Raw genomic sequence first — 23,228 nt, forward strand, 5'->3', positions numbered from 1 at the left:
TCTTGACACTTATAATTACTCAACTATATCCCTATTTAGCGTAAAAGGAGGGATCAATAAGCCGCTCCTTCAGGAGCAAGGCGGAGACAAATTGAAGAGCAGTCGAGACAGATTCTTATCAATAATAGAAAGAAGTAACGATGACTGATAGATTCTTTAGGCGTTCCCGGAACTTATTCATATCACCACAGTACGATAATAGATATTCTTCCACTGTATCATATGCTGACATTTTGCATGGCATATGTCCTTAGGATGCAGCACTGATGACAGAAAAAGGATACAATCTGACATTGATGAGACAACCATGGAAGGATAGTGGTTAAGAATAATGAGTGTTGTTGTGGTGGAGCGGCGTGACTATTGAAAGATGATGAGGACTACTACGAGGAGACTGCTGGTGCATCGCATCTATGCACGGACCTCTTGTCGCCACCATTGCCCCTCCATCTTATTTGCGGTTGAGTCAACTAAGAACAACACTTTGAATTATTTCACTCTACTATCATATATATCCATTTTATTTTCGCTCCGTAGCCACTCTCGACTTCTTCGCTTTATCATCCCGAGGTGAGTTACTCGGTTCCGTTGAAGGATTGTCTAGTGAGTAACTCGTCTGAAGGCGCAAAATTGAACGTTATTGGAGACGGCCTTGGTAGCTAAACCGTTCGTTGGTCGACCTTGTCCGAGTATCCACTCGACAGAGAATACCGAATCAAGATGGAAGCAGCCCAAACGCCTCGAAGTGTCTTAACTCATATAGGCGGTTGGAAGTTGGGTAAGACTCTGGGTAGAGGTGCATACGGTCAGTCGCCATCCAGAAAGAATACAATCCAAGAGGCCAATGTTGACCAGAAGTTCTGTGTATCTAGCCCATGTTCGTCTCGCGACTCATAAAAATGGACACCAAGCAGCTTGCAAAATCCTTCCAGCATTACATAAAGACCCCGGGCTTCCAGTGACGTGGGATGAGACTATCGACGCAGTTGAAGCTCATAAAGAAGTGGTACTGCTCAAAGCTCTTTGTGGAGCAGGCGTGGAAGGTATCGCCGGATTGGAAGGAGTGGTGGAAGAAGGTGGCTGGACGTAAGGTCTAATCTAATGGGGACTTTTCGCTGTCACTAAAAGTGTGCATAGTTACGTTTTCCTTACCCTTTATCCGTGTTCCATATCATCCATTTCTAAACCTTGGGCTTCTGATGCTGTCGTCATCTTTTTCCGCCGGTTGCTCCATACCGTTCGTAACCTGCACCAACTCAATGTCAGTCACGAGGATATCAAGCGGTCCAATGTCCTTGCAGACTCCCAAGGTTCCCCTGTGCTTGTCGATTTTGGGTTTTCCCATTTCAAAGCAAATGGAGGTTATGTCAAGAGTGCTGGCGGAACTTTGGATTACTCAAGTCCGGAGAAAACTGCCGTGTGTTTATCCCGTAATTTTACATATCAGATTAGGCGCTAACAAATGCCAGGACAAACATTACGATCCCAAAGCCAATGATATTTGGGCTCTCGGTATTTTACTCACCAAGATTCTCTGTATACAACATCCATACGCACACTCTTATGTCGATGACACTAGCACCACTGTCAAGCGCCGTATCTTGACAGGTGATGCGAAATTCCATTGGAAAACTGATCACCTGGTTCCAGGTGGCGTTGCTGAACTTATCATGGGAATGCTGGAGCGCGATCCCCAGCAACGCTGGACAGTGAGGCAATGAGTATCTTTCTCTCAGCTCAATATTGACGATTTTATTTAGATAACACGTATACTCGGACACCCATGGCTCAGAACAAAATACCCTGATCTAAGACCTTTCCAGCTCCCCTCGTATGAGCTCAAGCTTTTACATAAGCCATCACAGAGTGTCATTGAAGATCTATGCTTTCTAGCCTACCTCAATGGCGAATTCGCGCTTTGTGAGACTTCGATGAGGATAGAAGAGCATCTAGAAGGTAAAGAGCCCTGTTGGGAAAAAAGATGGGCAGGGATGTTGGGATCCTGGTCTCAAAGAGCGGAGATGGACTGGCAGGACATACCTACTGCTATCACTCCCCTTCCCAAATCTAGAAGCAGTGAGTTGAAAGTTAATTTGGGAGAAGTTTACAATTCTGACGATTATTCTTAAAGGTTTTACTCGTGTGAACGGTCCTACGAAGGCCAACGCGATAGGAAATTCCAAAGGGGGAATTTTAAAGGAAATCCATCTTCTTCCCAACGTGAGATAAGCCTGATATCACAGGGACCGATTACTGATTATTTTCAGGCGCAAGCTCTCACCACATTAGGGTCAAATGGAGACATTAAAAAAGGACTCAGGCCCGCCCGCTCGCGATTCTATAATATGAAAACTAAAAATGGCGCCCAGAATCTCTTGGTCTGTAGTCTTCGGCCAGGCATACATACTCAAACTACGCTGCAAGAGAAATTTGTGCCGGACGATTTGATGGCCGCTACGAACAACCAATCCAGCAAAGCTAAACCCGGTATCGTTCGGGTCAAAAAGCCCAAGGCTAAGCAAAAATCAAAGGTTAGCGCTAGCCCTTTATTGTGATTCTTTATATGTCATTGTCGCTGTTGATCGCTGATCGGCAGCGCGTCCAGGCGGATTTCAAGATCTTCATTAGCGACACAGATAATTCTGGAGAAGAGAACGAAACCGTTGAAAAGCGGCAAAATCAGCAAGGACCAAGGAAGCTCGATAAAACGGGTGCAAAGAATTTAATTATTGGCGAGAGCCCTACATTGGCAGCCTTGGTGACGTGAATGACTATCGAACAAGACTGTGGGATAGTTTAACAGCTGACAACCTAAAGAGATAGTAAAGAGGGGTTCATAACTTCCGTCCCAGACGAGCAAATGAAAGGTTCGTATGAGTATTCAATGGATTGAGCCCACTTACCAGATCCATCAGGATTATTTCTGTCCAAGCCAGACCCGCCACGCGCGCGATGCACACAACGTCGCTCCCCTCGCTTGCAAGAAGAAAAGAGAATTGACCTTAACTAGTGTTTACAGTGGTCTGTCGGTCAAAACTTAGACACTATTGGAGGCTTTGTTTATTTTCCCTTTTCTGATGGTTCTTGAGATTTTCGAATATACTTCCTGTGATCGATAGACCAGTGACACCTTAGCACACCTGATCATCACCATTCTACGGACGTAGTAAGCGATGGCTGACAAGCAGATAGCTCCTTACGCTCTGCATGCCTACTATGGATGGATGACAATGTTTGACGTCTCAATGACCCCCATTGCACAAAGCATATATGATACATGTTCTTGCGCACAATCGTCAATACAATCAAGAAAGGAATCGCAGGCCAAGGAACTATGAGGGTATACTAAATGATGCAGGGTAGTGGCTAATCGTACGGCGAAGATACCGATACTATGGGAACGTCATTTTCCTTTTCATCCATTAATTGTCTTTCTTTTTCGATGGAGGTTTCTTCTAGACTCTCGCTTGCTCTCATCCGGTCGGGAAAGTCGTAGACCCCTTCTTGTTTCTCCGAGTCGATATAAGCATCGTCTGATTCATATAAGTCTGCTGCAGGGGAAAATACATCCCGAAACTCTTCTTCCACAAACACTTTTGTCTGCTTTGATACAATATGCTATTAACAGATTTTAGTCAGTACGGTTAGTATAAATTAAAGGAACGTACCAAAGCATCTAGAACGGTCCAATTTCTGACCACATCTTCTTCCTCCTTATCGAATCGCCATCCGTAAACAAGCATGACGGTTCTAACAGCCTTCGAGGCCATCTGAGTCAATTCTTCGGATTTGATGTACACATCTCTGAGAGCCTTTTCTACACTTTGCGTCGAAATCTTCGGCCCTGTTGGGCTTATCACACTTGAGTTTGTCAATGACAGTGTAGGAAAACCGCTACTGGTGGCAGACAGCACCTGATTCGGGGCACCTAGAAGGTGTATGATTGCACCGCCAGGTTTCTCAGATGAGTTGCCCAAGTCGCGAATATTAGCAGAAGAGGCAAACCTGTTTTTGGTCGGGTAAGCCGAAGAGAATGCTTCAAAGACAGGTTGGGAGGCACGACGTGCTGAAAGGGCAACAAAAGATGGACGTGCGGCTCCAGCAGGGCTTAGACCTGTGGTTTTACGCTGACTGGGTGATCGGCTGTGAACGACTTCAACTCCTGGCCCAACACCATGAGGTTGGGCAAGCGAGGACGGTAGTAGAGATGGAGAATGGTTGGGGCTCGAGTTATTGGAACTAATTCTGTTACGGCTTGGAGTCACCGCTAAGTTAGCAGTAGTTGAGCGATCAGGGCTACCAAATTGTGTATGATCATGTCCTACATTACTAGGCGATCGTGCATGCCCAATGAACGATGACGGACGATTAGATGACAGTCGCGCACGGCCAGGATAATACTGTGGATAGGTTGACGCAGATAACGTTGGACCCAGTGCAGGAGAGGAAGGGCGGGACGAATAAGTTTCTTGTTTATCGATCATCGCCAGCGCCTGATGGACTCGAGCTTGGAATTCAATATGCAAGGCGCTTGGATGGAGCGCTATCAGCTCAAATACGCTCCACATCAACCAATCGACAACTCTCGGAGAGAGGGATCGCTGAGAGTCCATGAAACGCGCATTACCACAATCAACTATTTGCAGAATACGTCGGGCAACATATGTCCATAGGCCCTTTACCCTGTTAATGCTGCCCGGTGCTCGAATGAGGACAATTTTTACTATCTGCACCACGAGGACAGTGCTAGCGGCGATCGACCGAGGATGATAGAGGGAAGCATTTGATGATTTGCGGCTATCGCCACCTTCTTCGATTGAGCCCTTAAGCACATAGTGGAGAAGCCGGATCCAGAGACTAGAGTAGATATCTTGCCGATCAACCTCACGAGGGGGTTCGAGCAACAGGCAAAGCGGCATTACTACCGAAGCCAGTAGACTGGCACTCGCATGATGCCTTTCCAAGGCCCCCAGGGCATCGCCTTGCAGGAATACCGCCACGCTTAACAGTTTGACCGCACTTGACCTCAACGGCACAATAAATGCAAGGCTATCCTTAGATGCTGACGCCAGTAGTTTCACAGCTGGCTCAACATAATCATGGACAATTATGCGCGTGATCTCCTCGTCCAGATTATAGTTAGATAATCGAATGAGAGCACTAATGGAATCGAGCATGCCAGAGAAATCGACAACGGAGATAAAGGCTCGGAAGATTGGCGCAATCTCTCGTAGGAACGGAGTGGGTCGACCTGAAGCTAGCCGTGTTTTGGCTAATTCACCAACGATGCTTGATGCCGACGGACCAACTGACTCTGGTTGCTTTCTCAAAAGATCTAACACCATATCAAGTGTTCTCCTCGTGGCTGACGTACCCAGATGACCACCAGCTTTCGCAAATGACTGCACCAAAAAAACATACTCCCTCCTGGCTCTGGTCCAATCGGCCTCGCTATCATTTGCACCAGGATGGAAAACAGATTTGGCAGCATCGTCGCCGGTTTTTCCCTTGATAATGACAGACCCTAAAGCCTCCACGCCCTCAGAAAGCAAATCTTTGCTAACCGAGTCATTCATTTTTGGCACAAGGGCAGAGAGGAGGCGTAAAAAATTGGCAGCACATGTGGTGGCAGGATTGGAGGCAATGGCAGTAACAAAAAGCCGAACAATGTTTTCCCTAGGGAAAAGTTTGTCTTCAAGCGTGATTGAAGCGAGTTTGATAGCCTGTCTCTCAGCAGCTTCCTTACCGATCTCCGCGAGAGTAATTTCTGGGCCAGACACCATCTGAACCAACGCGTCGGTTTCCTCCTTGTCGTTACTCCCTCTAATACCTGACGTCACGCCCGATAAAACTGTGCTTTCGTGTGAGAGACTCGAGAGAAAGGCATATACTGCTTCAGCATCGTAACCGCCGTCTGCAATCACCACACAAGTCTGGTACACAAATACCTCCTCGTGGATCCTGTAAAAACTCTTCGCAGCGTACTCGATGCAGTCTTTTATGGCTGCGTTACTAGCCGCATAAGTCTCATAAACAGGGCGCATGATGGTTGGAAATCCCATAGAGCTAAAGACCCTGCGAAAGCGGGCAGAACAAAGCGTGAATATTCGCATAGCGTGTGCTACAATCACAAGGTCACTCTGACCATGTAATAGCAAAATGTCACCAACATTTGAAAGGAAGTGTCGCAGCTCGGCTCGGTCATTGTAATTGCGATTGACAAATGAAAAAAGAGTGAGCACGAGAACGAGCCACGCTCGAGCAAAGGGGAGATGGTTGATGGAAGATTGAATATGTAAATTGTGGAGCATTTTCTTGACGAGATATACTTCACGTGGGTTGACTTTAAGAATTTCGTTGAGAATCAATAGCTGGGCAGTTTGCACACCTCTTTGGCCTCTACGCCAAGGAGCATGGATCCTGAAACCCCCATCTTCCTCGTGGATAGACGCGGGAAGGAGCACGTGCTCCGCCTTGTTTTTCCTGATATCGCGGAGCGATATCTCACTGACAGATGGAACAAGCCGAACCACTGATGCCAGAGCTATGTCCCAGTATTCAACATCGGCGTTGGCCTTTAACGAAGACTTGAGATATCCCACAATAGCGTTGATTGCTGAGTAGGCGAAACCAGGTGTCAAGACATTAGTGACCCTATCAAGTCTCTCCATCGCATTCAGGAATTGGTCTTTCATTCTTTCGGTAAAAGGTCTCAAGAAAGAGACGACATCATCCCTCTGTAAAAGTCGCACCACTTCGAGAGAAGTCGCGCTTATAGGCCCGTCCACTTCGCCCGCAAGGATTGTCATCTGATCATAAGTCATATTTACGAACAGTGGGGCAAAGATGGCTTTTCTTCTCTTGTTCGACGATGAACCAGCTGATGCGTTAGAGCCTTTTCGGACAAGTGACTCCACGGGACTTGACGGTCTCCCGCTACTACTTCCATTGATGAGATTCCCATCCGACTGGAATGCAAGCCCAGGCAAAGAGCTAACCGGCGTTTGCTCCCAGTCGGAGTTGCCCTTCAGCTCATCTTCATCACTCCACCTCAGCTCGTTCAATCTCTGCCTTAGCTCCAGGGGCAGGGTCTGGCCAAACTTTTGAAGCTGGGTATCTTGCACATCTTGCGGTGAGACCCATTTTGAGGAGCCAATTTCCGTGGGAACGAATTCGAGGGTTTTGGCGGGGAAATGAAATAAAGGACCGCGGCGAGAAGTGAAAATTGGTTGGGATAAGATTTGGTTGCGCCACGCAAATAAAATGGAGATGTTGTGAAGGGCCTGGCAACGAACTTCAGCGTTGGTGCTAGCGTGACCGGTCAACTGATATGGTCATCAACGATATAACTAGATTGTGCTTACCTGGTTAAATCGGAAATGACGATACTTCTCAATTGGGCTGGTGCCATCTCAGCACATTTCTCGAGCAAGAAACCAATTTCTCTGGTAGCGGAGGCTTTTGTGCCATACCAAGCCCATAGAAAAGGCAGAATCGTCTCCCAATCTTGAGTCGAAAGACTGTCATGGGTCAGGACCAATAATGGTGGAAGAACGTCCTCAATGCCTCGAGTTAAAATCTTAATGCGAGCTTCGTGATTAAAATTCACAGAGGCATGAGGGGCTGAAAAAGGTAGGACTATCGGCTGACCAATCGATTGGTCAATAGGTAACGTTTCAGGAGAGAATGTGCGATACATGGCCCGCAAATACTTGGTGGCTTGTTCTTCTTCTGACGGGATTAAGTACCTTGAGGTATCAATGAACCAAGAGATCAGCTGCTTCGTCCACGGAGCTCTTAATTTTTTGTCAGCAAATAAACCTCACATGCCCCGAGCTGATGCCACATACTGTTTTGCAGATTGGGTCTTGAATCTCAAAGTCCACAACACCTGGCACATTAATGCTCTATATCCTGTCGGCAGAGCACCATCTTTTTCCTGTCCAATTCATTAGCCATTGGCTCTATGGTCTTCTTGAGTATGACAGTAGCTCACTTCTGCCTCCAAGAACGCTGCTAACCGGCCCTCTACTTCATCTCCAAACGTCTTCCGCTTTTTGCCGTCCTTATTCATGCCCTCCACCTCCGATATCTCTTTCAAAACCAGGATGAACTCTACTGCGGCCGCCCATCTGCCTAATCTGACATCTCTCACCGCTTTCTCGCCTTCCTTACCTTTCCCTTTACTCACTTTTGGGCGAGCATCACCCATCAGAACGATCGTTACCATTTGAGGATCGGTCAGCCAGAATTTCGAGGGAGAAAGGATATGGGTGAAGGTGATCACTTGAAGAAGGGAGGGAAGGAGGGAATTTGCTTGAGTACTTGCGGATAAGGCGAAAAGGGGCTTATAGAGGATCTGGGGATGAAACTGTGATAGATAAGACAGAAGAGGGAAAGCGAGCTGAGTTGAGTGTGTAGACGTGAGATGTTGCTGTTGTATGTTAGATTGCACTATGGACAAATTAGAAGAACATACTGAAAACAAGGTGGCTACACATTCTCTTCCCAGGGCGGCCATATCCTTTCTTCTCACGAAACCTTCCACCATATCGCAAGCTGAGCCCAGTGATGCGCTCTTGATCTACGACTTTTTTAGTTGATTGTCAATAGCGTAATCTGTAACAGAAATAGGCTCACCACCTGCTTAGCAGCTTCCACAAAGGGGCCCTTCCATAGCGTTTCATTCACTGTATACCTTAAAATCAAGTCTCTGTGTTCAAAGAAAGCTAGACCTGCATTTGCGGGATGGGACTCAGCGTAGGCTCTGAAGGAATCTTCCGCAGTCCCCGGATGAAGTGGCTGAACTCTGTAGAAAAGAACTTCCAGTTCAAACACGAGTTTCCCGAGCGCTTGGGCCAACACGTCACCACTGGGTAGTGTCTCTATCTCTGGCAAGACATGGATTCGAACAGTTTTCCAGATGGCAGGAATGAGCGCAAAATCAGTGAGTGTGCGAACGAGCGAAGCCAGGGATGTCAGCAAGACAACAGTCGTATGCGAACGTAGTGGAGGGAGATGAGGCGGTGTCGCATGAAGAAAAGGCAGAGGGGCAAACTGCTGTTACATCATCAACGATCAACAACAAGCGGAGAGAAAGGTCGGTCTTACATCAAGAACAAGCTGTTTACCATGAACATTGATTTCAAGAAGCCATCGCGCAAGATGGGGATGTGTCTGTATCACAACACCCACCGCCATCCACATGATCTCCTTTTCTATCCCTCCCATCGTTGTACTCATTTCCACATCCCCTACAAGCTCTACTATAGATGCCACTTCCACTTGTATGATTCTTCCGTCGCTCAGCTCATCTAAAAATCTCTGCACCTTGGACTGATGAGAAGGCTCGGGATTTCTTGCAGTTTGTACCGCATGGAGTAGGATGAGCAGGTCGGAGGCTAAAGCAAGGAAAGAGAGGGCCGTGTGTGGTACTTCATGCCCACGTGGCAAAGAAGTATCGAAGTGCACGAAGTTGTCTAAAAGTGCAAGACCACGCGACCGTATTTGACGGTCGTCGGTGAGAAGGGCGCGACAAAGCCATTGCCACCGTGCTATGACTTCTTCCGCTGTGTCTGCCGCCCAGTTTTTTACGATTGTGCCAAACACTTCCAAAGCTTGCTGTTTCTCTCCATCGGTGGATGTGGAATCTTCGAGGAATGCCACGCCTAGTTCTGCAAGGATCTCAGAATGGTGTGGGCAGGTACGAGACCATGGCTTTTTGGAACGTGCATCTGGAAGATACTTGTGAAGTTCAGTTAACAAGGGGGCAAAAGCAGAGAATGAAGGGTCGAAAGTAAACCTCTGAGCAGTATGAGGGTGGGCGTGGATAGCCGCGGAGTGTATAGATGCTGCACTTGGCCTGGCGTCGTCGGGATAACTTGGATTCTGGTTCGAGTCGATCCTGGAAAGCCTCCGGCGACTCTCCTCAAGAGCACAAGCATCAAGACAAGCTTTGATATCTCTCGCAAACCTTCTACGCTCTCTAGCAACGGCTTCCTTTTCTTCCTCAGTGAGATCACCCAGCTCTGCCAAAAGCCCGTTCATCGATCTCCGTCTATCAGTATACCCAATAACGTTATCTGCCGCATGTCGAAATCCAAATCTCCCTGCTGCTTTAGACACGAGTCCGGGCTTTTTCCCCAGCCGTGCAGTATGTTGTTGTCGTTCTTCTATGGGAGTTGGTGCCAGAACATGAGCTCGGACCTGTTGCCAGTGCTTGATACCTGGTGAAACTATCTTGGCTGGAGACGTAAGCGATGAGCTGCTAATGACATTGGTGTTTAGACGGGTAGGCTTGGGTCTGGGTTTGGACTTGCTTGTAGCCGAACTTGTGGGAGTAGAGGGACGAGAGGCAATAGAAAACGTCGGCATGGGTAAGGCATCTGGTCTATCGGGTCCAGACTTTGAATGCGCTTTAGAAGCCTCTCTGCTGGAAGGAGCGTCCTGAGCTATCTTTGTGTGCCCTCCTGTAGGTGGACGAGTATGAAATGTTGATGGAGGTAAGGGCTCATATTCAGACACTTGGCGGCTCGGTCCTGCAGCTTCGCGCAACTTTGGAGAAGTCTCTGGGGACACCGTGTACTGACTTTCGAGGCTGAGAAGGGCATCGAGCGGAGATTCTGTTCTGTATTCTAGCTTTGCAAGGGATGTAGTTGAAGGCCTAACGGATATGGGGACGTCAGACGTTGATTTTGGGGATGAGGCTGTGGAGGCAATCGAGCTGCGAAGTGGGGGTGGGCGTGGGCCTGATGGTTGTCGATTTTTTGCGGGGGCGAATGTACTAGGCTGGAGCGGCATGCCTGTTGTAACTATCTGTGGAGCATTATAGTCTTTATTGTCGTTATCTTGGAATGATATTCACACCTTGGCCCAAGTCCTATTCTTATACAACGAGGTCCTATTATTCCGAAATATCGGCGCGAAGATGGATGACGCCGGATGGCGGCGACGTCCGATATGAAAATTGCTTCCGTTGGACCCCTGTTTCTCCGCCTGCGTTGTGATGATAGTATGTCGAACACATATTTTTGTACAGTACCACATCTCATATCACTATACAATGTCTACAGCCTCCCCTCCCGCCCTATCACCTCCTGCCGCGAAGCGCATCAAGCTCGACACCGAAGGAGTACCTCTGTCATCACCTCTCAAATCTCAACAGGACGCCAGCGAGCTACCACCGGCTACATCTGCACCAGAAGCACTGCCAGCCTGGACATCTACACCTCCCGTAGATGATTTTTTAAGTGATGAGGAAGAACTCGAGGATGTTAAAGAGGAAGAAGATCTTACCAGGAGGGACATGTACCTTGACACCGTAAGTCCGTACCGCTTCTCCTTTGATGTCAAGCTTATAAGCCTTTCAGATCTCGAGGCAGTCCCTTGATTTTGACTTTGAAAAGCTGTGTTCCAAAAGCTTAAGCAACATCAACGTGTATGCGTGTTTAGTGTGTGGTAAATACTTCCAAGGTAGAGGGAAGGGAAGCTGGGCATACAGACATGCGGTCGGAGACAACCACCGTGTGTGGCTGAATCTCGATACTGAAAAGGTGAACGAGCATTCTAGTCCGTTAAATGGTTCTAATGCTGATATTCGTGCAGTTCTATGTCCTTCCGGAAGGCTATCCTGTCTCTGACCCCTCACTTAATGACATCCTCAGAGTGCTCCATCCCCGTTATAACGCTTCTGACATTAAAGCATTGTCAACCCTTCCTGCCCCTTCGTACACTCTCTCCGGTCAACAGTACACTCCCGGTTTCATCGGTGTTAACAATATCAAGAAAAACGACTACTGCAATGTTGTCATTCATTTGCTTTTGCATGTTCCTCCTCTGCGAAACTTCCTTCTTAACCCAGACACCCCCGAACTTCAAGATGATCGTCGACCTACGGAACTCGTCAAGCGATTTGCAACTCTTGCCCGGCGCTTGTGGAATTCCCATTTGTTCAAATCACAGATTTCACCGCATGAGTTTTTACAAGAAGTCTCAAAGCGAAGTAATGGTAAATTTAAAACCACCGAACAGGGAGATCCGGTCGAGTTGTTGGGGTGGCTGGTGAACACATTGCATAGGGATTTGGGAGGCAGCAAGAAGAGAAACTCAAGCATAATCTATTCGACATTTCAGGGTAAAGTTCAAATTGAAACCCAACAAGTCATTGTCCACAAAGAATACGCCAGACCTGTGTTTGACATAGGACGAGGTGAGTGCATCCTGACAGTATGTCGGCCGTTGTCATACTGATGATGGAACAGATATTCAGACGATCTCATCTCCTTTCCTCTTCCTGGCTTTGGATTTGCCTATAACGCCATTATTTACAGATATGAATGAAAAGAAGATTATTCCGCAAGTTCCCCTTTCGCAAATCCTCGCCAAATTCGATGGAAAAACCACCCAGGTCAGTTTTGCCAACATTAAATGTATTCAAGAGACTGACTGTTTGGATTCAGGAATTTGGACCTAGTCTTAAACGACACCATCTCACCTCACTTCCCCCTTACCTCATTCTCCACATCAAGCGTTTCACAAAGAATAACTTTGTTGAAGAGCGAAATCCTACCATTGTCAACTTCCCTCTGCGCGGTGTCGAAATGAGCGACTGTCAGTACTCATTTGTCTAATTTTCGGCGAGCGCACGCTAACCATATGACCAATCAGATGTCGACCCTAAGCCTTCTGATCCTATGCACACTCAATATGATCTTCTTTCCAACGTATTCCTTGATACCACAACCGCATCTACATCTTCTTCTGGCACCGGCCCTGGAATATCCAAACGCAACCCTGCTCCAGGAGAAGAAAATCAAATGTCCTGGAAAATCCATGTTCGAGCGGGTCGTGCGGGAGGGAATGCAAATGGTAGTGGAGAAGCTGAAAACAAAGGAGAAAAGTGGTTTGAATTGCAAGACTTGAATGTTACCGAGGTTAGAAAGGAGATGGTGTTCTTAGGGGAGACTGTAGTGCAGGTCTGGGAGAGAAAGGATTTGTCAGAAGGGAAGAAGTAATTATTAGAAGAGACAGATCTTGGGATGTATATGTGTAGATTTGATGAGCGTGTCTGATGTCTTGTCTGAATCTGTCCCACGCATATTGGATGCCAATTGCAGAGCCATTTGGAGGTAAAGTGATGACGTCGGCCTTGGTCTGATGGCTAGTGGAATGATAGAAGATCGATGTGTGGTGGAAAGGTGGAGGGGTGGAGGTTGCTCGGTTCCTTTGCAATGACGATTTGGACCTCCACCGGCCTACGACATCTACGACAATCAATCATTAGACACAGACCGGTTTATCGACTACTATTATTCTACGACGTATAAATACCGATACAAAGAATCAGTACCCCCGTGCTCCTTCAAATATCCTTTCCAAAGATTGCGATTACAGCTTCCTTCTCATTTTACGACATGTCACTATCACTTGATTCTACCATTAAACTTGCCAGCGGAAATCTCATCCCTCGCCTTGGGTTTGGTGTGTACCAGGCCCGCTCCAAAGAATGCGAGGACGCAGTCAAGAAGGCCATTGATACTGGTTACCGGCATGGTTTGTCTATCTTGTCAATTTTATCCAACTTCCCCATCTGATTCATATTTGATTCTTTTCCAGTGGACACTGCGCAAGCATATCATAACGAAGAAAGTAAGGCCATCTTTCCATAAGCTAGCTGGAACCCTCTTATTTACAAGCTGGCCTTCCATAGACGTTGGGCGTGCCATACGCAACTCTGGCGTACCTCGCCCCTCAGTTTTCTTGACGAGCAAGTACATGCCTTCCCATACTGTATATTCACCTACAGAAGTTTTGGATGTCGTTCGCAAGTCCTTGAAAAAAGTGGATCGTTGTGGAGACGACAAGCCTTACATCGACTTGATGTTGATTCATGCTCCATGGGGAGGAGAAGAAGGTAGAAAGAATAACTGGGAAGCCTTGACGATAGCGCAGAAAGAAGGCTGGGTGAAGGATATAGGAGTCTCCAACTTGTGCGTTCTGCCGGGAGTTGCAATGCAATGGTGTTTCAGCTTATAGCTTGTTCAGCGGTATCCACCACCTCAAAGCTCTCCCTCCTCCTGTACCAGCCGTTAACCAAATTGAATTGCACCCCTTTTGTCAACAACGTGATATAGTCAAGTACTGTGAAGAGCATGGGATCGCCATCGAGGCTTATTCGCCTCTAGTAAGGGCTAACAAGAAGCACTATGATAACGAGGTGCTGGTCAAGGTCGCAAAAAAGTATGGGAAAGAAGTGGCTCAAGTCTTGCTCAGATGGAGTCTTCAGAAAGGGTGAGGTTACTTGTCAATACTTTCTGAACACTTTTAACTAAACCATTCTGAAAGCTATATCCCTCTTCCTAAGTCTGTCACACCGTCTCGTATTGAGTCGAATGCCGATCTTTATGATTTCAAATTGGATCAGGAAGATATGGCAGAGATCGATGGCTTGGATAAAGGTTCTGAGGGTGCCATTTCGTGGAATCCTGTTAATCATGAGTAGATAGATATCTTTAATGAAACGAATCTTTTTAACGATGATGTTGCGACGTCGAACAAAACAGCGGAGAAATCGATCAAGATGCATTAAGATGAACAACTTCATAACCACAAGATATCTGTGACAGGATGTGTGTTGTTGAAGCAGAGATCGGTTGATTATGTTTCCCTCAGTCTTCCAACCCCGCACACATACCTGACATGCTTTAGGCAGAGAATCTTGACACAATGCTTGCACAGTACCCCACAAGATATCCATATAACTACGACTACACCCAGACGTTTTTCTCTGCAGGAGGCGGTACAAATGATGTCGGTGGAGGGGCTGAGCCACTTCTCTCCAGAGGAGCACGTATTTCCATAAGGGCTGGTGGAAAATAGCGAGGCTCAGGCTCTTTGAGCTTATCGACATCAATGTCTTTGCCCAGCTCGCGTGATATGGCTTGGAAGTCAAAACCAGCGGTTTTGGGGATGGCTTGGATCGCCTCTCTCTCCTTTTGCTCCTCCTCCTCTCGCTGTTTTACCGCCTTTATCTCCAGTTCCTTCTCCTCCTCGACTGGAGTCGATGTGTCCTTTTCAGAGGCCATTTGGCCAATGTCAACCTCCTCTCGAGGGGGCAAGTCATCGTCCTCCAGTTCATATTCGCCAGCGGCGGCCTGAGAAACAGAGGGATTCGGTGTCGACGCGCCGGAATGTTTCTCGGTTGTAGGAGTATTGTGTCCAGAACCAGATGAACGGTTTTTTTTGACTGGGAAGATGCCAAGGACTTTTTTGTGATTCCTTTTCGCTTCTTCTTCTGCTTCATCGACGACAGTTCTCTCTTGGACATTCATATCAATCTCGGGATCCTGTGGATAGTCATGTCAGCCATTGTGCTTCTATTGCTTATACGTACATCCGGCTCGTCAAAGTAATCTGCCGTGACCGGAAATCCAACCTTAGCCAATAGCTGGGGCATACAGCTCCTATAGCTCATATGACCGGTAATAATTTCTGTGACATCCACATTCTCTAGACCCCAGACCGTCTCCACAGGTCGCAAGCCGGCCACTGTGTTCAAGCCTCCTGAAGTTGCGCGGAACAAGTATCCCAACATCCAATCATTCGTCGCATACCCATTGACAAATCGTCCGGCAACGACACTACGAACATCAAGCCAAGTATCGCGAGAAGCGGTCACAGTGGTACCGAAGATGAAGACCTCTTGCACGAGTCCATAAGCTTTTTGGCGAGCGAGTTCAATCAACGCGTAGAAGATCGCACGAGCACCGAGGGAGAAGCCTATCAAAGATATAGGGCGTACACCAGCGTGTCGTTGAATGATGACGTCTGCCAGAACGAGACCTGCTGCTCGCGCACGATCAAGAGCGTTCGACCATGGGTTATCGATGAGGTATCCAAGTTTGGTGAGTACTGTGTCTTGGTTTAGTAGAACTCGAATGAGATAAACGAAAATGGAACATACTCAATGGCCATTGCAAGGCACTCATCAAAGCAGTCATCACGGTAGCTTGCAATACCTGCTGTCCCACTTGGGTCAAGATCTCGCTTGTGAGGATTTTAAGCGCATTACCCATTTCTGCCATCATTTCGGGTTCCCATAAAACCGAGAAGACATCGCCGACTACAGGGTCAAGTACCGAGAAGGGTAACCTTACATCGTCAACCTTGCTGGCCATGAATCTGTATTAAAAGTAAGCATACATCCGGAATGAGACGCGATCATCCCACTCACCCTCCCATGGTAATATAACAATTGACACGCTTATCATTATGTAATGGTTTCAGCTCAAAAATCCGGACCTCTCTTGTCCTCCTTGCCATACCCTTGCCGGCAATATTGGCTCCAGTCAACACACCACCCGTAGTGATCACAGCGGCACCTCCTGCACCGGCCAAAAACCCAGTTGTACCTGTAATACCAACAGTCGCGAACGCCGTCCCCAAACCAGCGCCAATGAAAGGGGCCATCAAGCCTGCAGAGAGACCTATGACGAGGCCACCACCTGAAGGAGCATCAATTGATTTTTTCCGTTTGAAGGAACGTTGCGACATCACTCACCGACGGCAGCGAGACCCATCATGGCGTACCGCTTATTACGGGCTGCCTTTCTCCTCCCCTCAATAATCTCATGCTGACCCTTCTTCTCCATACCTTCTTGAATTTCCAATGCCTCGGTCACTCGATTTTCAAATCGCACAACGTCAAGCCAATCAAATCCGAGAGCAGCAGCGACTCTCACTAAGAATGCTCGCGAACGGGCGTCAAATACGGAATCCGCAATTAATACAAGGAAAAGATCACACAACTAGGTTTGAACTGTCAATTACGTAGATGATCATAAAACACAATTTACTTACGACAGTCCAGCGGATATCAAGTGTTACATGTTCATCCGTCGTGGAGAGCGACGTTGATACACCAGGAAGAGCTGGTAAAAGTGCTGGGGCCTGGGGATCTGCAGCGTCGAACAACGTGACTGGTTCGTCCTTTGGCGTTAGTTTTGTATCAACCGAAGGCTTTTCAGTTGCGTCCGAAGTCGATTGAGATGCATCCTCCGTTTGAAGAGATTGAGGTCGGCAAGGAGTAGGTCGATCTGCGGTTGACGCAAACGCAGCATCCAATGGTGAGTTGGAAGGTTCAGAGAAAGGAGACGAATGAGCACCACCAATGTCGCCTTCATCCTTCTCAAAAGATGACAGAGTCTGAGCTTTGGATTGGGCTCCAGGTGCTCTTATCTCGGACACTGCAAGAGATCCTTCATTTTCATCATCGGAGCCGAAAGGATTGACATTTGCTTGAGGGGAGATGATAGTGGAAGAGTCATTCGGGAAAGACCCTTCTGACAATGGCGATTTGGTTCCCAATAGGGGTTTGGGGACATCGTCGTCGTCGAATCCAAATGGGTTGATCGATTTAGAGAGCAGTTCCAAGGAAGAGGATGATGCTTTTTTTCCCATTGGAGAAGCCGCGAAGCTGATCGATCGCTCTTCAACCTCGTAGGGAGGGGGAGGTTCAGTTTCAGTATCTGAAGCGCCTTGGTCCTCTACCACGACATGTCTTTCTTCTTCTGCTTTGGCTTCACGCTCTGCTTCATCATCTGCCTCTGCTTCCTTTCTCAGTGCTTCCTCCAGATCAACTCTTTCTTTCTCCTTGGGATCAAAATCGGGATTGTTGACAGTATGCGTGGTCATGAGTGCCGGAACGAGGTCTGACGGGTCAACACCATGCTCCGCCAAGCTTTCAATCATGCGTTGTTCTATGAGTCAATGAGCTTCATGATAGGAGTGGTGGTGATAGGCCCTCTTACCATCTTTAGTTAATTCCATGTGCTGATACAGCCTCGCCATGAGTTTCAGCATCCAGATATGTCCACTCTCTACAACGGGCACCTCGGCCTTTCCTTTTCCTTTGACACCCAGCTTATTCTTGGCCTTATATCCCTCCCATCCTCTGCCCATATCCCTCAGCATCCTCTTCATAATCAAGTGACACAGTGCCACATATGCAATCCGCTGTCCTTCCGTCAACAGTTCCTTGGTCGTTTGCATCTGACTGAGAGGCGTCATGGCCTTATCCTCATTGAATAGATACTTTGTCCGCATATGTACTTCCTCAGACTCTTCGTCCTCATCCAGTCTTATTCGTGTATAGTCGGATTCATCTTGTTCCACCTTTTCTCTCCATGAATCGGTCGCCAGCGTGTCTGCCTCAAGTTCGAGGTGTTTTCCGGTGGCGTTGCCGGTACCAGATGGTCCGGCAGGATCGTCGTCGAGACTGATGGATGTGCGATAGTGATATTTTTTCTGATCCTCTTCATCCAAACCGAATGGATTGCTGTCTGAGCGAACGACTGGCATATCTAAACACGAAAACGAGTAAGCGCCAGATGATTTCATGAATTCCAGACCAACCTTGCCAGCCATCATCGTCATCCAAATCCGGCCATGTCTGAACAGCAGGGGTTGAAGCTGCCCGCCGAGGTGATGGAATCATTGTCTATAAATCATCAAATACCGGGGACTACCAGTGAGATGCGACGACGTGGTCGCGTCACCTTGTTAAACGGCGGGTGGTCAGAAGAAATTGCGGTGGGGTGTAGCGATGTGATTGGGATGGTGGGAGTAGACGGCTGTGGCGACGTGGCTTTGGTGATTGGAAGAGAACGGTACGTAGGCTGGCGGGAAAGAAAAGACGCAGCAAACAGAAGTCGAGCGAAGCAAGTGCGCGGCGGAATGAACTTTCGCTCGGCCCCGAACAGATAAAAAAGCGTCTCCTTACTCCGTTGACTACCCATGTCGACAATCCTCATCGCCCATTGCTCATGATTTACTGTGCCGCTTGCAAACATTCACATTTCCCCCCTTTGACAAGCCTTTCATTGCATAGCCAAAATTCCAGATGTACAATAATAATAATGATAAATGATAATGAGGATGATATTTGTAAGGCATTCAATTCAATTCCAATCGATGATCTCAACTGCTAATAAGCTGCAATTACTATAGCTGCAATTGGCCGTTCTACTGAGACGTAGCCCCAGACAAGATTAATTGATTCTGCCCCTGGTCCTTCAAAGGCCACTGGATGGGAGGTTCTCCCCGTAACGCGCGCCACTTATTACTGATCGCAACTATTGAGTCGTCGACAAGAATGCTATAAAATTGATCAATGCCATGAACGTGATTGTTATTAAAGGCGATCTTCGAGCTTACCTGTAATCGTGAATGAATTTTTCGGATACCTCATAGCTTCTATGGTCAAGTACGTCGTCACCGTGAAGGGTGAACTTTCCTTTTTGTCAGGCACACTCATCCGAATACAGGAACAGAACGTCCTACCTCGGCCAATAAGGAATGAAAAACCTCCACCAAGTCGTATCGTCCTAAATGAAAGGTCAGGAGCAGCAAATGAAAAAGACATAAATGAACGACTGACCGCGGAGTAAGATCATACGGTCCCGCAAGGACGGGAAACAAATTCCATCGATAGCGTGCTCGTGAGGAACTGTTCTTTGGACGACCGTAGGACGGAGAGATGGAGGGAGATGATACTCGTGGTTCATGCGGAAGCTGTGAACAAGTGTCAGTACGTTTCCTCTTGTCGCATTCAAAAACCCACTTGTTGAGATGATAGGTGATAAGCTACAAATTTACAGTTAAACTTTATGGAACATGACAACGAGTGAATGAACATACCTGCATAGCCTCTAACTTTCTGTCAGGTGTATCTCCTTCTTCAATGGATTTGATCAGGCTGTCCTCCGCTTTGCGTCTTTCTTCGATTTCTTGCGACGTCATACCAGGGCCATCGAAAGCGCCGCGATGTTCAGCGGCCAGTCTTCGGATGGAATCACTCTGCGTCGATGGCTCATTGCTTGTAGAAGAACGTCGAGTAGATTGGTTGCCTTCGTTCACCAAAGGGGCCACCGGCCTGACTGGGGTGACACAAGACGGCATGGATGGATTGGACGGTGGATAATTTGCGGACGAACTATTCGAAACGGCAAGGTTGGCAGCCAGCGGATCGCCGGCTAATGGGTTTGGGGGGATAGTGAGACCAAATCCACTCATGTCCGCCGACCCACCTAAAGCGGTCGACCCATTATAGCTGGGAAAGCGAACATTCCCAGTATTAGAAGACATTAGCCTCTGTTGCTGTCCATAATCTACACGAGGAAGCTCATTGGGGACACGACTTTGGCCCATCTGACCGTTGATGTCGAAACGACTTATTGAGGGGTCATCAAACGACTCGGAAGCCATAAGCATGCTGTCGAGATCGGGGAACAAATACGTATACTCGTCGCTGGGTATTGGCTGATCAAAAACCGACTTGATCCTTTTAGAGTTAGAGATGTCACTGTTTTGTGAAGTTTTGCCTTTCTCCTTTCCAGCGCTAGATGCGCCATCTTCAGGCGTTTCAGCAGGCCCTATTGGAGTCCCACCCTCGTCCTCTGTACGCTTGCGCTTTGGAGGCAAATTGCCCGCTCTGCGACGAGGCTCACCAAGCTTGATGCCTGGATTAGACATCTCAAGCTCTCGAGAAGCTTTGAGATTGATAAATGCCTCATAGACCGTATCAGTGTCAGCGCGATTCAAGATGGCATCCAGCTGATCTGCCGAAAGACCAAGCCTGGGCAAACAAGAACCAAGGCCTAAACTGCTGTTAGACCGTGTATACAGCTTCTAGAATGGGTTAATAACTTACCTTCGCCAATGAATGACGCAGTAAGTCTAAGCATATGTCTTAAATCCTTATTCTCCTTCATCAGATTTCGCACTAAAAGCGTCATAAGTTCCACACGCTCCTCTTTGTCGCCCTCAAGCATCTGCACCTTGGCCTCAAGGTCACGGATCTACAACATTTAGTCAGATAATTGGGTCATTCATTTCATACATCTTAGGCAGACACACATATTGCTGTCGACTCCATCAGCTGAACATGAAACACTCAGTGCGCATTGATTGCTTACCTGCTTACGAAGCCTGAACTCCCTCTGGGCAATCCTGTTCTGAGCCTTTCTTGCCGAACTCGACCTGGCACTGAACTTCAGAGACTGAACAGCGCAAGACTGAAGCATTTTGAACACTTACGAGCCTCTCCCATGAATATCCTCTGGTTGGGCCGAATCACCTCTCCCTGAACTCGCCTCATCCTAGACATAGCGAACACCGTTTCCCATGCATAGAGTGCAAAGAATGGCGAAGGTTAGGGAGACGAGGATGACCGTCGTATACATATGGGAGATGGATGGATGATCGAGGGAATGCGAATTGCGAGGATGTTCACGTCAACATGGTGAGGTCAGCAAAAGACAAAACAGAGAGTTCTGATGGGTGGAAAGATTTGTGGCTGTGAATAGGACGTTCTCGACGGCGAAGTGGGATGGAGACTCACGTCTGAGAATGTGGGGTCCTTGGGCGGCATGACAGGGAGATTGGAAGTCTCGAGACAGGTACAGGGTATAGAGATTTGGGGAAATTTTCAGGGGAAAAATGACAAGATGGGTAGGAGCGATGGAGGCGACGAAGTTTCGATGGTCGGTGAATCAGGCAGCTTAATTGTGCAACTTTGCGGCACAGAGCCTGCCGGCGCGGCAACCGCTGGTAGGTATTATATCTCACCCATCAAACAGCGAATATCATACATACACACTCACTCAATCATCTTCAAAATGCATAAAACATTAACGATACATACGAAACAACTAAACAGATGCAGTAACGTGAATGTGTACAACAGAACAATACGCCGACCTGCACCATCAGTCTTCCCTCTTCTCCTCACGCTCTTCCCTGAATCGCGCCACTCTATGTTCAGGAGGTAACGCCACTGTCCGAGGACATGGTATAGCTCCTTCATGACCTGCATTCTTCGAAGTCCACCCAAGCAGTCGTGACATCATCCACTCCGCGACCCCTTCTCCGGGAAGAGGCCTGATAGTCTCTACCTCGTGTGAAACGATCAAACCTGATGTGGGAGAGAAGGTGTATAGAGACGATGTATGCCATTTAGCCTCCTGTAGAGTACACAATGTCAACGTTGTCTGACAATAACATAACTGTTGCTTACTTTATGAGGAGGCAAGCGCAGGGTGCCATATACTGAGACCAAGACCCTGATCTGCTTCATACGGTGGCTGGGGATCCCTTTTCTCGCAAGTAAAACTGCGGCTCTTTTGCTTTCTTGTCCCATGTCTTGAGGTGATGGGGAGAATGTCATTCTCTCCATCTCTGATCGCAAATCTGTATGTAAGGCTATTGTGATGTTAGCAAAGTCCGTTTAAAAAAACCTGGTGAAGTCAGACCTTGCATGCCATTGCGAGTAAGAGAGAACGCCATTGAATAGCCAGACAATGAGGATATCTAGAAATATTGTTAGTTCGGACAGCTTTATTCCTCCTTCAATTGGAGGAGATGAAAGCATTCCACAGTACGTACCTTCAAAGGCAACGGCGCTGGTAGCTTGAGCAGCATATTCTGACTATAGATGTCAGGCGGTAACATTGTCGCTGCTGTCATCTCAGCATTAAAGAAATGCGGGAGTGTTTCTTGAAGGTGTATCATTGCCCTTGCTAAAAAAGCTAATGTGAGTACTGATACTGTTTGTGTGTACGCGAACTTACCGACACGCATATCCCATTCCCGATCATCCACTTCCTCTTCGGGATCAAACCCTTTCCCACCACCAAAGAGTTCCTTACCCTTACCCTTTCCACCCGGAGTGGGATATACACCATGCTTTGAGGAGGGGCCAAGATGAGGTACAAAGAAAGGAACAGAGGACGGTGATGAAGACGGAATGAGTGACATGGAACGAGACTGAGAGGCCACTCGCAAAGGGCGAAGAGACATGCGAGCGGACGATGATAGAGATGATCTAGAAATATGGGGGAGCACAGACATGATATTTTGGCAGGGAACGTCTGTAGCGAAAGAAGGAGAATTTGAGATTAGTGAGATCCAAGGAGGTTGCAACATCAGAGATTACTTACAGCTGAGCAATGAGGGATTTTGTTTGCAGGCGTCACTGTCGGGAGATGTTGGAGTTCTCTATTGCTCTGGAAATAATATGGTGACGTCGCCAAAAGGCTGGGGAGATTGAAAGGCTCTCCGCCGGTTCTGATCCATATGGGTGGTTGTCCCGATCTCTGTCCCGGTGTCTTACGATAGCTATAAATAAAAAAGATAATTATTATCTGTTGTCGGAGATGTCGGCCATCTGCGAC

At 47.6% G+C, this 23,228-nt stretch overlaps 7 protein-coding genes across 8 annotated transcripts; 3 read left to right on the plus strand and 4 right to left on the minus strand.

Annotated features, from left to right (window-relative positions):
* The first annotated feature begins 13 nt into the window (after positions 1-13).
* Positions 14-3,237, plus strand: CNC01260 (SNF1 family protein kinase, putative). The gene is made up of 12 exons (XM_024656687.1): positions 14-190; positions 255-570; positions 623-805; positions 873-1,086; positions 1,138-1,417; positions 1,470-1,709; positions 1,761-2,076; positions 2,132-2,220; positions 2,268-2,531; positions 2,606-2,763; positions 2,818-2,867; positions 2,916-3,237. The coding sequence occupies exons 3-12, from the start codon at positions 721-723 to the stop codon at positions 3,008-3,010; spliced, it is 1,791 nt and encodes a 596-aa protein (XP_024512544.1). The 5' UTR covers positions 14-190; positions 255-570; positions 623-720; the 3' UTR covers positions 3,011-3,237.
* On the minus strand, positions 3,212-10,876 carry CNC01270 (expressed protein). The gene is made up of 8 exons (XM_024656688.1): positions 9,112-10,876; positions 8,641-9,060; positions 8,480-8,584; positions 7,997-8,434; positions 7,851-7,939; positions 7,365-7,796; positions 3,669-7,308; positions 3,212-3,618 (listed from the first exon to the last, which is right to left on the minus strand). The coding sequence occupies exons 1-8, from the start codon at positions 10,798-10,800 to the stop codon at positions 3,367-3,369; spliced, it is 7,065 nt and encodes a 2,354-aa protein (XP_024512365.1). The 5' UTR covers positions 10,801-10,876; the 3' UTR covers positions 3,212-3,366.
* Positions 10,877-11,038: 162 nt separating this feature from the next.
* CNC01280 (conserved hypothetical protein) lies at positions 11,039-13,049 on the plus strand. Its single transcript, XM_569443.2, has 6 exons — positions 11,039-11,320; positions 11,370-11,552; positions 11,605-12,208; positions 12,261-12,406; positions 12,459-12,609; positions 12,667-13,049. Exons 1-6 carry the CDS (start codon positions 11,063-11,065, stop codon positions 13,011-13,013), a joined length of 1,689 nt encoding a protein of 562 aa, XP_569443.1. The 5' UTR covers positions 11,039-11,062; the 3' UTR covers positions 13,014-13,049.
* A 224-nt stretch (positions 13,050-13,273) lies between these two features.
* On the plus strand, positions 13,274-14,592 carry CNC01290 (aldo-keto reductase, putative). The gene is made up of 5 exons (XM_024656689.1): positions 13,274-13,551; positions 13,615-13,647; positions 13,709-13,988; positions 14,044-14,289; positions 14,344-14,592. Exons 1-5 carry the CDS (start codon positions 13,413-13,415, stop codon positions 14,498-14,500), a joined length of 855 nt encoding a protein of 284 aa, XP_024512367.1. The 5' UTR covers positions 13,274-13,412; the 3' UTR covers positions 14,501-14,592.
* Positions 14,566-18,692, minus strand: CNC01300 (hypothetical protein). Its single transcript, XM_569447.2, has 8 exons — positions 18,412-18,692; positions 17,808-18,359; positions 16,858-17,756; positions 16,559-16,805; positions 16,232-16,502; positions 15,962-16,179; positions 15,392-15,909; positions 14,566-15,344 (listed from the first exon to the last, which is right to left on the minus strand). The coding sequence occupies exons 1-8, from the start codon at positions 18,491-18,493 to the stop codon at positions 14,766-14,768; spliced, it is 3,366 nt and encodes a 1,121-aa protein (XP_569447.1). The 5' UTR covers positions 18,494-18,692; the 3' UTR covers positions 14,566-14,765.
* Positions 18,693-18,857: 165 nt separating this feature from the next.
* Positions 18,858-21,573, minus strand: CNC01310 (expressed protein). Its single transcript, XM_569962.2, has 12 exons — positions 21,398-21,573; positions 21,094-21,155; positions 20,973-21,036; positions 20,914-20,919; positions 20,708-20,855; positions 20,085-20,654; positions 19,696-20,030; positions 19,619-19,641; positions 19,436-19,569; positions 19,339-19,382; positions 19,213-19,286; positions 18,858-19,153 (listed from the first exon to the last, which is right to left on the minus strand). Exons 1-12 carry the CDS (start codon positions 21,425-21,427, stop codon positions 19,021-19,023), a joined length of 1,623 nt encoding a protein of 540 aa, XP_569962.1. The 5' UTR covers positions 21,428-21,573; the 3' UTR covers positions 18,858-19,020.
* An 82-nt stretch (positions 21,574-21,655) lies between these two features.
* On the minus strand, positions 21,656-23,027 carry CNC01320 (expressed protein). Of its 2 annotated transcripts, XM_024656690.1 has the most exons (6): positions 22,995-23,027; positions 22,626-22,925; positions 22,441-22,574; positions 22,308-22,365; positions 22,073-22,257; positions 21,656-22,019 (listed from the first exon to the last, which is right to left on the minus strand). In XM_024656690.1, the coding sequence occupies exons 2-6, from the start codon at positions 22,810-22,812 to the stop codon at positions 21,765-21,767; spliced, it is 819 nt and encodes a 272-aa protein (XP_024512545.1). In that variant the 5' UTR covers positions 22,813-22,925; positions 22,995-23,027; the 3' UTR covers positions 21,656-21,764. The 2 variants fall into 2 exon arrangements, with proteins under 2 accessions (XP_024512545.1, XP_569961.1); XM_569961.2 differs by lacking the exon at positions 22,995-23,027 and having other exon boundaries at positions 22,626-22,966.
* Positions 23,028-23,228: the final 201 nt, after the last annotated feature.

This window comes from Cryptococcus neoformans, assembly GCF_000091045.1.
Source record: "Cryptococcus neoformans var. neoformans JEC21 chromosome 3 sequence".
NCBI classification, from domain to species: Eukaryota; Fungi; Basidiomycota; class Tremellomycetes; order Tremellales; family Cryptococcaceae; genus Cryptococcus; species Cryptococcus deneoformans.

What these genes read in the sequence shown, in the direction of transcription:
- CNC01300 (XM_569447.2), bottom strand. Translation starts at nt 18,493, where the DNA reads ATGATTCCATCACCTCGGCGGGCAGCTTCAACCCCTGCTGTTCAGACA. An exon ending in GATGGGTCTCGCTGCCGTCG is followed by an intron (nt 16,503 to 16,558) that starts GTGAGTGATGTC and finishes ATGCTCCTTCAG; the next exon opens with GTGGTGGCCTCGTCATAGGT. An exon ending in TGTTATATTACCATGGGAGG is followed by an intron (nt 16,180 to 16,231) that starts GTGAGTGGGATG and finishes CTTTTAATACAG; the next exon opens with ATTCATGGCCAGCAAGGTTG.
- CNC01280 (XM_569443.2), top strand. Translation starts at nt 11,063, where the DNA reads ATGTCTACAGCCTCCCCTCCCGCCCTATCACCTCCTGCCGCGAAGCGC. An exon ending in TGAATCTCGATACTGAAAAG is followed by an intron (nt 11,553 to 11,604) that starts GTGAACGAGCAT and finishes ATATTCGTGCAG; the next exon opens with TTCTATGTCCTTCCGGAAGG. An exon ending in CGGTGTCGAAATGAGCGACT is followed by an intron (nt 12,610 to 12,666) that starts GTCAGTACTCAT and finishes ATGACCAATCAG; the next exon opens with ATGTCGACCCTAAGCCTTCT.
- CNC01320 (XM_024656690.1), bottom strand. Translation starts at nt 22,812, where the DNA reads ATGTCACTCATTCCGTCTTCATCACCGTCCTCTGTTCCTTTCTTTGTA. An exon ending in CAGCGCCGTTGCCTTTGAAG is followed by an intron (nt 22,366 to 22,440) that starts GTACGTACTGTG and finishes CAATATTTCTAG; the next exon opens with ATATCCTCATTGTCTGGCTA. An exon ending in TGCGCTTGCCTCCTCATAAA is followed by an intron (nt 22,020 to 22,072) that starts GTAAGCAACAGT and finishes TGTACTCTACAG; the next exon opens with GAGGCTAAATGGCATACATC.
- CNC01290 (XM_024656689.1), top strand. Translation starts at nt 13,413, where the DNA reads ATGTCACTATCACTTGATTCTACCATTAAACTTGCCAGCGGAAATCTC. An exon ending in GATATAGGAGTCTCCAACTT is followed by an intron (nt 13,989 to 14,043) that starts GTGCGTTCTGCC and finishes TAGCTTGTTCAG; the next exon opens with CGGTATCCACCACCTCAAAG. An exon ending in AGATGGAGTCTTCAGAAAGG is followed by an intron (nt 14,290 to 14,343) that starts GTGAGGTTACTT and finishes CCATTCTGAAAG; the next exon opens with CTATATCCCTCTTCCTAAGT.
- CNC01270 (XM_024656688.1), bottom strand. Translation starts at nt 10,800, where the DNA reads ATGCCGCTCCAGCCTAGTACATTCGCCCCCGCAAAAAATCGACAACCA. An exon ending in CAGCGTTCTTGGAGGCAGAA is followed by an intron (nt 7,940 to 7,996) that starts GTGAGCTACTGT and finishes TGAATTGGACAG; the next exon opens with GAAAAAGATGGTGCTCTGCC. An exon ending in AAGACCCAATCTGCAAAACA is followed by an intron (nt 7,797 to 7,850) that starts GTATGTGGCATC and finishes CAAAAAATTAAG; the next exon opens with AGCTCCGTGGACGAAGCAGC.
- CNC01260 (XM_024656687.1), top strand. Translation starts at nt 721, where the DNA reads ATGGAAGCAGCCCAAACGCCTCGAAGTGTCTTAACTCATATAGGCGGT. An exon ending in TCTGGGTAGAGGTGCATACG is followed by an intron (nt 806 to 872) that starts GTCAGTCGCCAT and finishes CTGTGTATCTAG; the next exon opens with CCCATGTTCGTCTCGCGACT. An exon ending in CAAGTCCGGAGAAAACTGCC is followed by an intron (nt 1,418 to 1,469) that starts GTGTGTTTATCC and finishes AACAAATGCCAG; the next exon opens with GACAAACATTACGATCCCAA.
- CNC01310 (XM_569962.2), bottom strand. Translation starts at nt 21,427, where the DNA reads ATGCCGCCCAAGGACCCCACATTCTCAGAC. An exon ending in AGGACCCCACATTCTCAGAC is followed by an intron (nt 21,156 to 21,397) that starts GTGAGTCTCCAT and finishes CGCTATGTCTAG; the next exon opens with GATGAGGCGAGTTCAGGGAG. An exon ending in GAAAGTTAGAGGCTATGCAG is followed by an intron (nt 19,642 to 19,695) that starts GTATGTTCATTC and finishes GTAAATTTGTAG; the next exon opens with CTTATCACCTATCATCTCAA.